At 41.8% G+C, this 13,402-nt stretch overlaps 1 protein-coding gene across 1 annotated transcript; it reads left to right on the plus strand.

The window, feature by feature from the left end:
• Positions 1-71: 71 nt before the first annotated feature.
• kctd2 (potassium channel tetramerization domain containing 2) lies at positions 72-13,195 on the plus strand. The gene is made up of 6 exons (XM_041852730.2): positions 72-817; positions 1,113-1,221; positions 1,377-1,468; positions 1,758-1,853; positions 2,050-2,175; positions 10,077-13,195. Exons 1-6 carry the CDS (start codon positions 467-469, stop codon positions 10,104-10,106), a joined length of 804 nt encoding a protein of 267 aa, XP_041708664.1. The 5' UTR covers positions 72-466; the 3' UTR covers positions 10,107-13,195.
• The last annotated feature ends 207 nt before the right edge of the window (positions 13,196-13,402 follow it).

A 13,402-nucleotide genomic window follows, 5' to 3' on the forward strand; every position in this document is an offset into this window, starting at 1 on the left:
AACAATAATTTAAGAAAGTACTTCATATAAGGAGATTTACAACATGACCAACAGAGAACACATTTTTCATTTTAAATACTAACTATAGTATGACTGAAGGCAAGGAAAATAACATTTATATTTAGTCATTGAACTCTTATTTTGGAGGGGGAAAACGACATAGCGGAAGTATACAGTAATGACGTTACAACCCGGAAGAATTGCCCTCTTCTGATTAACGTTTGAATAAACAAGAATGGCCAATTTGTTTTAGGAAAACATTGCAAGCGATGTGGCTAAAAAATATAGTATATTTAAACTAAGAAATATATGTCTTGTTTAGAGGGGTAAGGCGTGGAAATGATCGAACGTGTGTAGCAACGCCCTAATGTCAGCCACCTTGTTGGAGAAAAAGAGCCCCGTTGTGTTTACAAATCGGTAAGAATTATTGTTACCCTGCAGTGTGGTTTTTTTGGACAAAGAAAATATGGCGGAATTGTACGTTGTGGAGCAGATTGGTACTAGCACTATAGAACAAACCGAGCACCGTGATGTCCGAGGCTCTGTTCGGCTGGCTTCGCCCACTCTCATGGTTCCGCCGCGGAGTAGCTTGCCCATCAGTCCCGGGGTATCGAGTACTAGTAGAGTAGTGTTTGGGTTCCCAATGAAGAACAACCCCAGTTCCCCGTCAGAGCCAGCAGAGAAACCAGGATCCCGCTGGGTTCGCCTCAATGTTGGTGGAACCTACTTTGTCACAACCAAACAGACATTGTGCAGGGACCCCAAATCGTTCCTGTACCGATTGTGTCAAGAAGATCCGGATTTGGACTCTGATAAGGTAACATAATCTACCATAATTGGTGGCATAACGTTCTATCATTAATCAAGGTGCATCAATGTAGCATTCATAATGCACTGCCACTGTGATGATCATGCATAAGATTACACCCAAACACTTTCAAATGCCTAGCTAAAATTGTATAACATTTTAACACTCAAAGTCTACTGCTCAGCCAGTTGACAGTAATGCATGATTTTATCTGCATGTGAAGAAGCACCAGAGAAACATTTCTGACACTAAAATGGCAGACATGCGATTAGCCTTTTTTTTCACACTTTAAAAAATCTCTTAGGATGAGATAGGAGCTTACCTGATTGACAGGGATCCCACATACTTTGGCCCCATTCTGAATTACCTGCGGCATGGGAAACTGATCATGGACAAGAACCTAGCAGAAGAAGGTAAGACTGTCCAAATAATAGTTCCCGAAATTGTAAAATACAATCCCTATCACACACCATGCTTTTATTTAGAAGCAATGGGATTCTGCAGATGTGTGATACAGGCCCTTTCCTTATTAGTATCATGTGACTAAACTATTGGTTGGCTCTCTCAGGTGTCCTTGAGGAGGCGGAGTTCTACAATATTGCGTCACTGGTGAGGCTGGTAAAGGAGAGGATACGGGACAACGAGAACAGGACATCTCAGGTATGCCAGGGAAATGCAGACAGGATGAATGGAAAAGGCCTTAGACTGGGATGGATGATGGCATTGATGCTGTGAAATAACACATGCTAAACCAAACACTAACATTTCAGAGGATGAATGTGTTTACAAGTCTGTGTTTGTGTGTATACTGGCACACACACCACTCACTGTTCAAAAGCAAAACACCTATCCGCTAATTAACCCTAATGTGCTCTGGTAAACACACGTCACTGTGTGTGTGGGTATATGTGGAAACTGGCTTTTATTGTAGTATCTGTTTTTCTCTCAGGGCCCAGTGAAGCATGTGTACCGGGTGCTGCAGTGCCAGGAGGAGGAGCTCACCCAGATGGTGTCCACCATGTCAGACGGCTGGAAGTTTGAACAGGTGGGCCTAGTAGTCCTCATGTCACACTTGTCTTTAAATCCATAGGTCATTGGTGGTAAACCTGGTAATGTCCCTACCTTTTTCCAGTGCCTTAAAATGTTCTTGTGAAATCTCAAAATATGCCTCAAATTTCATGTGAAGTTGACTTTTAAGCTAATTTACAATCCCGCTCACCCTTTCCCATCTCCCCTCACAGCTCATAAGCATTGGCTCGTCCTATAACTATGGCAACGAGGACCAGGCTGAATTCCTGTGTGTGGTTTCCCGGGAGCTCAACAACTCCACTAACGGCATTGTCATCGAGCCCACTGAGAAGGCCAAGGTGAGATCAGCTTCTGAGAGTGTCTGTGAGTCATGTGTTAGGCATGAAGTCAGAAGATTCTCACGTATAGGGATTGATCCCTGCAACATCAAAGTTTGTCAGGCATTTTCAGACTTCAAAAATGTTGTAATGTATAGATGAGGCCTCGTCCCACGTCATCGGTTGTGTAGATTGAGCTTCACTTTTTTCAACCCTAAATGAATGGGAATGATAGGCACTGAATAAGATCATGAAATTAGCCGGTGCTTAATCTCGGAAACCCAGAACTAAAATCTTGCGTAATTACGTCAGAAGCGTGATCGAGTTAGACAAATATACTAGAACGAGGAGCAGAAGCAAATCAGTAGCTCCGTCCCCCTCTCTCTGCAAGTTGTGGGCAAGTTTATGGGCCAAATGTCCCCTCCCCTTCCTAAATTCGAAAGATGCAAACACCAGTGAAATCGTGATTTGTCCAAATGATCAGTGACGAACAAATCTGTGCAGGGTCGTTCGATGTCATTTCAGCAAGCCACGACACCCATCATCTCAGATTGTTCAGAAATCGTTTCTGTAATTAGAAACAGATAAGATAAGCATTGCGGAAACATTATTTTGTTGAAATATAATTTCATATCAGAGGAATTGCACCCAAATTGGCCATTTTTAAATGTATAAGATTTATATAATATTCAATGAATGATAGTACCTAACATCTGATTTGGACCCAAAAAAAATCTAACAATGAGTAAGACAGGAGGAATCCAAGAAGTTGTCAAAAGCCATCCACAGACCACCAACACACTTCATGCCAATCCCACCCCAACAACAAGTATATACTACAGTATCAGTTCTCTATGTTTGACAAGTAGGATGGAGCTGCGGCTCTGAGTATTGTTTCTTCATCCTATATAATGTATTCTCAGTGAATTTGTTGATGTTTCTTTCCCCTGTTCAGAGCAATGTGTAATTTAAGTTGTTGGGTTTATGTCCGAGCTGACAAGGCAGAGGGGTTGGGTTAAATGCGGAAGACACATTACAGTTGAATGCATTCAGTTGTACAACTGACTAGGTATCCCCCTTTCCCTTCCCATTGTCCCATCCTACATCATGATATTAGCAGTTTCTGAACACTAGATAGTGCTGTTCTCCTGCTATTAGGTAATTATTTTTTTAAAGAATTCCCCACACCCCATTGTTAAAGGGATAGTTCACCCAAATTACAAAATTACAAATTGGTTTTCTTACCCTGTAAGCAGTCTATGGATCAGGTATGACAGCAACCCATGCTTTGGTTTGCAGGTGATGCACACTCACTCACACAATACGCACACATAGGCTATCACACACACACTTCATACTCACAAACACATGCACATACACACTCACACACACAGACACACAGAGAGCCAACGCTGCTGTCACATGTTACAGAGACATTGAACCACTGGAAGTGTTCCCGTTTCACACTGTGTATTTAAATACTGTATCCCCAACATAGCTCATTCTAATATTTATACTAATGTAAATTGTATTTTATTTAAACTGTTTATACACACCGCATGTTTATATACTGGATTATTGACATAGCTCACTCTAATATATCTACTGTGCATATCATTCTTAGTATATCTTGTGTAAATTCTCCAGGTGTACATATGTATAGATTGCATCTCATTCCAAGCTCATGGGCATTAATATGGAGTTGGTCCCCCCTTTGCTGCTATGACAGCCTCCACTCTTCTGGGAAGGCTTTCCACTAGATGTTGGAACATTGCTGTAGGGATTTGCTTCCATTCAGCCACGAGCATTAGTGAGGTCGGGCACTGATGTTGGGCAATTAGGCCTGGCACGCAATCAGCGTTCAAATTCATCCCAAAGGTGTTCGATGGGGTTGAAGTCAGGGCTCTGTGCATGCCAGTCAATTTCTTCCACACCGATCTCGACAATCCATTTCTGTATGGACCTCGCTTTGTTCACGGGGGCATTGTCATGCTGAAACAGGAAAGGGCCTTCCCCCAAACTGTTGCCACAAAGTTGGAAGCACTGAATCATCTAGAATGTAATTGTATGCTTTAGCGTTAACATTTCCCTTCACTGGAACTAAGGGGCCTAGCCTGAACCATGAAAAACAGCCCCAGACCATTATTCCTCCTTCACCAAACTTTACAGTTGGCACTATGCATTCAGGCAAGTAGCTTTCTCCTGGCATCCGCTAAACCCAGATTCGTCTGTCGGACTGCCAGATGGTGAAGCGTGATTCATCACTCCTAAGAACACATTTCCACTGCTCCAGAGTCCAATGGCGGCGAACTTTACCCCACTCCAGCCGTCGCTTGGCATTGCGCATGGTGATCTTAGGCTTGTGTGCGGCTGCTCGGCCATGGAAACCGACCAACAGTACTTGTGCTGACGTTGCTTCAAGAGGCAGTTTGGAACTCGGTAGTGAGTGTTGCAACCGAGGACAGATGTTTTTACGCGCTTCAGCACTCGGCAGTCACGTTCTTTGAGCTTGTGTGGCCTACCACTTCGCGGCTGAGCCGTTGTTGCTCCTAGACGTTTCCACTTCACAATAACAGCACTTACAGTTGACCAGGGCAGCTCTAGCAGGGCAGACATTTCATGAATTGACTTATTGGAAAGGTGGCATCCTATGACGGTGCCACGTTGAAAGTCACTGAGCTCTTCAGTAAGGCCATTCTACAGCCAATGTTTGTCTATGGAGATTGCATGGCTGTGTGCTCGGTTTTCTACACTTGTCAGCAACTGGTGTGGCTGAAATAGGCGAATCCACTAATTTGAAGGGATGGCCACACACTTTTGTGTATATACAGTATCAGTCAAAAGTTTGGACACACCTACTCATTCCAGGGTTTTTCTTTATTTTTACTATTTTCTACATTGTAGAATAATAGTGAAGACATCAAAACTATGAAATAACACATATGGAATCATGTAGTAACCAAAAAAAGTGTTAAACAAATCGAAATATATTTTATATTTGAGATTCTTCAAAGTAGCCACCCTTTTCCTTGATGACAGCTTTGCACACGCTTGGCATTCTCTCAACCAGCTTCATGAGGTAGTCACCTGGAATGCATTTCAATTAAACAGGTGTCCCTTGTTAAAAGTTAATTTGTGGAATTTCTTTCCTTCTTAATGCGTTTCAGCCAATCAGTTGTGTTGTGACAAGGTAGGGTTGGTATACAGAAGATAGCCCTATTTGGTAAAAGACCAAGTCTATATTATGGCAAGAACAGCTCAAATAAGCAAAGAGAAATGACAGTCCATCATTACTTTTAAGACATGAAGGTCAGTCAATCTGGAAAATGTCAAGAACTTTGAAAGTTTCTTCAAATGTAGTCGCAAAAACCATCAAGCGCTATGATGAAACTGGCTCTCATGAGGACCGCCACAGGAAAAGGAAGACCCAGAGTTACCTCTGCTGCAGAGGATAAGTTCATTAGAGTTACCAGCCTCAGAAATTGCAGCCCAAATACAGTTGAAGTCGGAAGTTTACATACACCTTAGCAAAATACATTTAAACTCAGTTTTTCACAATTCCTGACATTTAATCCTAGTAGAAATTCCCTGTCTTAGGTCAGTTAGGATCACCACTTTATTTTGAGAACGTGAAATGTCAGAATAATAGTAGAGAGATTGATTTATTTCAGCTTTTATTTATTTCATCACATTCCCAGTGGGTCAGAAGTTTACATACACTCAATTAGTATTTGGTAGCATTGCCTTTAAATTGTTTAACTTGGGTCAAACATGTCGGGTAGCCTTCCACAAGCTTCCCACAATAAGTTGGGTGAATTTTGGCCCATTCCTCCTGACAGAGCTGGTGTAACTGAGTCAGGTTTGTAGGCCTCCTTGCTCGTACATGCTTTTTCAGTTCTGCCCACACATTTTCTATAGGATTGAGGTCAAGGCTTTGTGATGGCCACTCCAGTACCTTGACTTTGTTGTCCTTAAGCCATTTTGCCACAACTTTGTCCATTTGGAAGACCCATTTGCGATCAAGCTTTAACTTCCTGACTGATGTCTTGAGATGTTGCTTCAATATATCCACATAATTTTCCTTCCTCATGTTGCCATCTATTTTGTGTAGTGCACCAGCCACTCCTGCAGCAAAGCACCAGCATGATGCTGCCACCCATGTGCTTCACGGTTTGGATGGTGTTCTTCGGCTTGCAAGGACCCCCTTTTTTCTCCAAACATAACGATGGTCATTATGGTCAAACAGTTCTATTTTTGTTTCATCAGACCGGAGGACATTTCTCCAAAAAGTATGATCTTTGTCCCCATGTGCAGTTGCAAACCGTAGTCTGTCTTTTTTATGGCAGTTTTGGAGCAGTGGCTTCTTCCTTTCTGAGCGGCCTTTCAGGTTATGTCGATATATGACTCATTTTACTGTGGATATAGATACTTTTGTACCTGTTTCCTCCAGCATCTTCACAGGGTCCTTTGCTGTTGTTCTGGGAATGATTTGCACTTTTCGCACCAAAGTACGTTCATCTCTAGGAGACAGAATGCGTCTCCTTCCTGAGTGGTATGACGGCTGTGTGGTCCCATGGTGTTTATACTTGCGTACTATTGTTTGTACAGATGAACGTGGTACCTTCAGGCGTTTGGAAATTGCTCCCAAGGATGAACCAGACTTGTGGAGGTCTACAAAATAATGTCTGAGGTCTTGGCGGATTTATTTTGATTTTCCCAGGATGTCAAGCAAAGAGGTACTGAGTTTGAAGGTAGGCCTTGAAATACATCCAGAGGTACACCTCCAATTGACTCAAATTTTCTGGAATTTTCCAAGCTGTTTAAAGGCACCGTCAACTTAGTGTTTGTAAACTTCTTACCCACTGGAATTGTGATACAGTGAATTATAAGTGAAATAATCTGTCTGTAAACAATTGTTGGAGAAATTACTTGTGTCATGCACAAAGTAGATGTCCTAACCGACTTGCCAAAACTAGTTTGTTAACAAGAAATGTGTGGAGTGGTTGAAAAACGAGTTTTAATGACTCCAACCTAAGTATATGTAAACTTCCGACTTCAACTGTATATATATACAGTGGGGGAAAAAAGTATTTAGTCAGCAACCAATTGTGCAAGTTCTCCCACTTAAAAAGATGAGAGAGGCCTGTAATTTTCATCATAGGTACACGTCAACTATGACAGACAAATTGAGAAAAACAAATACAGAAAATCACATTGTAGGATTTTTAATGAATTTATTTGCAAATTATGGTGGAAAATAAGTATTTGGTCACCTACAAACAAGCAAGATTTCTGGCTCTCACAGACCTGTAACTTTTTCTTTAAGAGGCTCCTCTGTCCTCCACTCGTTACCTGTATTAATGGCACCTGTTTGAACTTGTTATCAGTATAAAAGACACCTGTCCACAACCTCAAACAGTCACACTCCAAACTCCACTATGGCCAAGACCAAAGAGCTGTCAAAGGACACCAGAAACAAAATTGTAGACCTGCACCAGGCTGGGAAGACTGAATCTGCAATAGGTAAGCAGCTTGGTTTGAAGAAATCAACTGTGGGAGCAATTATTAGGAAATGGAAGACATACAAGACCACTGATAATCTCCCTCGATCTGGGGCTCCACGCAAGATCTCACCCCGTGGGGTCAAAATGATCACAAGAACGGTGAGCAAAAATCCCAGAACCACACGGGGGGACCTAGTGAATGACCTGCAGAGAGCCGGGACCAAAGTAACAAAGCCTACCATCAGTAACACACTACGCCGCCAGGGACTCAAATCCTGCAGTGCCAGACGTGTCCCCCTGCTTAAGCCAGTACATGTCCAGGCCCGTCTGAAGTTTGCTAGAGTGCATTTGGATGATCCAGAAGAGGATTGGGAGAATGTCATATGGTCAGATGAAACCAAAATAGAACTTTTTCGTAAAAACTCAACTCGTCGTGTTTGGAGGACAAAGAATGCTGAGTTGCATCCAAAGAACACCATACCTACTGTGAAGCATGGGGGTGGAAACATCATGCTTTGGGGCTGTTTTTCTGCAAAGGGACCAGGACGACTGATCCGTGTAAAGGAAAGAATGAATGGGGCCATGTATCATGAGATTTTGAGTGAAAACCTCCTTCCATCAGCAAGGGCATTGAAGATGAAACCTGGCTGGGTCTTTCAGCATGACAATGATCCCAAACACACCGCCCGGGCAACGAAGGAGTGGCTTCGTAAGAAGCATTTCAAGGTCCTGGAGTGGCCTAGCCAGTCTCCAGATCTCAACCCCATAGAAAATCTTTGGAGGGAGTTGAAAGTCCATGTTGCCCAGCGACAGCCCCAAAACATCACTGCTCTAGAGGAGATCTGCATGGAGGAATGGGCCAAAATACCAGCAACAGTGTGTGAAAACCTTGTGAAGACTTACAGAAAACGTTTGACCTGTGTCATTGCCAACAAAGGGTATATAACAAAGTATTGAGAAACTTTTGTTATTGACCAAATACTTATTTTCCACCATAATGTGCAAATAAATTCATTAAAAATCCTACAATGTGATTTTCTGGATTTTTCTTTCTCATTTTGTCTGTCATAGTTGACGTGTACCTATGATGAAAATTACAGGCCTCTCTCATCTTTTTAAGTGGGAGAACTTGCACAATTGGTGGCTGACTAAATACTTTTTTTCCCCACTGTGTGTATATATATATATATATATATATATATATATATATATATATATATATATATTTTTTAAAATATATTTTAATTATTTGTGTACTTGTTTGACATTTTACTGCATTGTTAGGAGCTAGTAATATAAGCATTTCGCTGCACCCACTACAATACCTGCTAAACTGTGTACGCAACCAATACATTTTGATTTGATTTAGATTTTTTAAAAACCTGGCCACTGTTTGAAATGCTAACTTTTTGTTTGGTAAACAAAACCAAAGCATGAGTTGCTGTCATACCTGGTCGATAGACTGTTACAAAATGTAATTTGAGTGAACTATCCCTTTCACAATGGGTAGGGGGGGATTCTTTAAAGAAAAATCACCTATTAGGAGGAACAGCACCATCTAGTGGTCAGAACCTGGTATTGTCAGGATGTAGGATGGGGCATAAACCCAACAACTTCAATGACTAATTTATCTAAACATGGGACAAAAACATCACCAAATTCACTGAGAATACATTACGCAAGATGAACAAACAATACTCAGAGCCGCAGCTCCATCCTACTTGTCAAACATAGAGAAATTATACTATATACTCATTGTTGGGGTCAGATTGGTGTGGGGGGTCCGTGGGTGGCTTTTGACAATTTCTTTGGATTCCTCATGTCATTGTTAGAAAAAAGTTTGGTTTAAATTGGATGTTAGGTACTATATTGAATATTATATGAATCCTATAAATTAAAATGGCTAATTTGGGTGCAATCTATTAGCTTAATTTGAATTGTTGGACATAAAAGACTGTAAAAACACCAGCAACTCAGCTCCAAGTGATTTTAATTTGGGAAAGCTGTTCCAAAGTATTCCCATCACATAATATATGTGATCGTATACAAATGTAAGCAAGGTTTGAAATTATTATGTTTTAGTCAAATATTATATATGTTTGGGCTTCTTGTGATCAATTTTCAGTATACAACTTATTTGTATTCATGTTCCGGCCCCCTGACCATCCTCTCAAGAAAGAATCGGCCCGCGGCTGAATCTAGTTGATGATTTTGTGGTCCTCTGTAGCTCAATTGGTAGAGCATGGCGCTTGTAACGCCAGGGTAGTGGGTTCGATCCCCGGGACCACCCATACGTAAAAATGTATGCACACATGACTCTAAGTCGCTTTGGATAAAAGCGTCTGCAATATGGCTTATTATTATTATTATTATTATTATTATCCCTGATCTACACCGACCCGTTTTCTCTCCTTACAGATCCTCCAGGAGAGAGGTTCACGGATGTGAAGAGACTCCCAGGCCTGAGCTCACCATGCTCAGCTCATGTGACATTTCCTGATGTCTCCTGCACCACCTCAGCCATGGTCCATACCTTCACCCCTTCCACCACCAACCCCACGCCCCTTTCACCTCCCCCTCCTCTGGGTGTGCCTTTCCACAGTGGGGGGGTTCCCATCCCCCTCCCCTACAGTGCTGCAACATAACCCCATCGTCATTTCTTATTCCCAGTTATATTCGTGAACATTTGAGGGATTCTGAAGAGATGACAATAGAGTAGTAGTAAATACAATACCTGTTGTCATAAATTGGCTTTTGAAGCTTCAGGTTTTGCCCCTTATCAAAACCCCCATCTTGCCCATAGTACCTCCACACAGAGCTAAATCATTGGCACCTTCCTCATTCAGGTGATCACACAGTTAGTGGGGAGCCCTTTCCTTGTCTTTCCGGCTGTCGACTTGGCGGAAATCTGTGATAATCTCCTCAGGACTTTCAAAGGACAAAAAAAAGGATGCCGAAAAATCTACTGACTGTGACCTGCCCCACCTACAACCCCGAATATCCAGCTATGGGGTGAGAGGATACTGTTAGCAACATGGCCCAACCTCTGACCTCCAATCCTAGTCCTTCCATCTCCACAGCTGGAGCTCCAAGGCAGTTCATAGTCGCTTGGGAGGCTGAAGGCAGAGAGGTGGGGCTAAGGACGGTGAAGCCACCAGAATCTTCTACAGCCCTCAAATTGAAATCTGGACCTCAAAGCCAGTTCCTCTGCTTTTTTTCCCCATTCTTCCCCTCTAATCAGGGACAGATTTAAACTTGGGACACGAGGTGGGTGCGATTTAATTATCAGGTAGAACAGAAAACCAGCAGTAGTACGAACCTTGTAGGGTAAGATTTGAATACCCCTGTTCTACAGCATCTCTCTTTTGGTCATCTTGTGCAGTCAGTCCTGCTCTCACAGAAACTCTTGCCTAATAAAACTAGAGGATAATGGGGAGGAACAGACCCTTGTCTAACAGAGGCTCCACCCCAGCATGGTTCATCAGTGACTTTCACTGCTGAGTGCTGAGCATCCATCACACTGAGCATCCATTTTATTTTTTGACTCAGGTCAAAGTCCTTTGTCACGGGGAGGGCACATCTTTTTTTGCAGCCGTGTTAGGGATGGTTCAGTGCAAAAGAAAACACACAACTTAAAAGACTAAACCACACACATGTACACAATTGTCAGGCATGTGAGGAATATAAATCTATATATAATGAAATTATATGGGGAAAAATGAATGCAAATTATGAATTTCTGTTTCGGAGTTGTCATATTTGTGTAGTATGGTGAGTTTTATTCCATTGGGGGAGGAAATGTCACTCCTCTTAGTGTTTCCCCCAATAACAAAGGTGTAAGTTTGTGTATGCAGTGCCTCTCTGCTATTCGTCAATGATTGAAATTATGATCAGCGACCCAGAGTTTTTCAATGACACAACTTCTAAGTATATTTATTTCTTGCAGATATATTATGTTCTCTTTGCATATCTTACAATTGTAATCAGAGATAAGAGACGGGTTATTGAAAAGCTTTTATTTGAAATGAAAAGATGGCATGCGTCAACAGTGCCCCTGTTGGACCTGTGTTCCTCTGTATGCTGCCTAGTGCCCCCTCTGGTCTTGTTTCATTTTTATGCCAATTATCACTCACTCTGCATTTGCCTGCTACACACCTTTGCATATGTTCAGCTTTGCTTTACATTTTGCAGTATGCACTGTATTGTAATTCTAGAGTATGCTGAAATTAACATTTTAAATACATACTCTGGAATTGTTATAGAGTAGGTATAACCACAGGAACATTGGGTATTGAAAGTGCCGCATGGATGTGACATTTCAGCTTTTTGAGTTGTAACGTTGGGGGAAAATAAGTAAATTATACTTTGTTTCTCACCAAGTGTTAAATCTCTGTGCCAACCAACAGTGATGGGTACGAGCTTGTCTGGAGTATACTTATTATACGCATATCATTGTCCCAGGAGTAAATCCTGGTATTACCACATTTGTACTACATTCTGTCAATCTGACTGTGTACTTAAAATAAGTACTCCATAGGTGACCAATATCACATCCTTTTTATTTCACTGACGTCACATAATCTATACACCTTTTCCTGTGTATAATGAATATTTGGTGCAATTATGTTATATCGGTATTAGTAAGAATGCGTTCAACTTAAAACCACACACAAAAATAATTACCTGTGCTGTTATGCTCCCTGACTGTTTTTTTGAGTTACTTTTCTTTTTCCTCTTGGAGTGTATTTTGTGCAATTCTACTACTAAACTGGGACAAAAGTGCAGTAGCGCACACACTGTGCTGCTAGAAGAATGCCTGACTGACTGTCTGATAGTGGCCCTTTTTCTCCTCTTTGGGCCTTTTTCAAAGCACCTAGGGGTTGTTCTCATTCCCTTTGTCTGTGTCCAGTGTTGTGCCTTTGACCTGTGTTGTGCACAGTTGTTCCCCCCTCTGGCTTATGAGGCTCCTCTCGCATCGGAAACGAAATGCTACAAGGCACCCGTGTGGCGTGGTTCCTCTGTTGGTTCAATCTCCCATTATTAGTCAGTAAGAGGGAAAATCCTCCTGGAATAGACATTGACCGAGTGTATTCTGCCGTCATGACTAGGTCCTGTTTGTTTATGTGCAGTGCAGATGATCAGGCTTAAGTCCTTTTCTTTTGTGCCAATACATTTTAACCAAGCCCCCCTTATTGACCCCTGTACTGTAGCTCCTCAACCTTTGCCTGCTAGTTTGTAGCTGCATTCTTCTGTTTTCCTTCCTGTCATAAATGTGTGTAGACTGTAGGTGTAGTTGGCCTTGTAAGTTTACCCAACAACCAACTGAGAGGCAGAGAACAGGAGACAGTGGTTGTAGTTGTGATTTTATCTCAGTAAAAGGGTCCTTCCACCAAGTCGGTGCCTTTTGAGATGTGTAACTTGGTGAAAAAATAACATTTGATTTCACGTCATTTTTACATTGTCATAAAGAGCACGTTTTCCCATCTTACATTTTAAAAATTACTATTAAGTGCCAAATAAAGTAACAGGGTTGATGATTTCATCTTAAATCAGCCATAAATCCCCTTGTGACAGGGGAAATTGAAACTTGTTGTGTGCAACAGGGAGTGGCAATTGAATGCAAGCTTGACAAAAAAACATTTCTAACCTGTCTATCTATTGGTAACACGGTTGACGTGTTGTGCTCGACCCACTCAGTTTTCCACCACAAAACACCAGAAAATGGCAAAGAGTAGAATCAGCTG

The sequence above is a fragment of the Coregonus clupeaformis genome, chromosome 1, assembly GCF_020615455.1.
Source record: "Coregonus clupeaformis isolate EN_2021a chromosome 1, ASM2061545v1, whole genome shotgun sequence".
In the NCBI taxonomy this organism is placed as follows: Eukaryota; Metazoa; Chordata; class Actinopteri; order Salmoniformes; family Salmonidae; genus Coregonus; species Coregonus clupeaformis.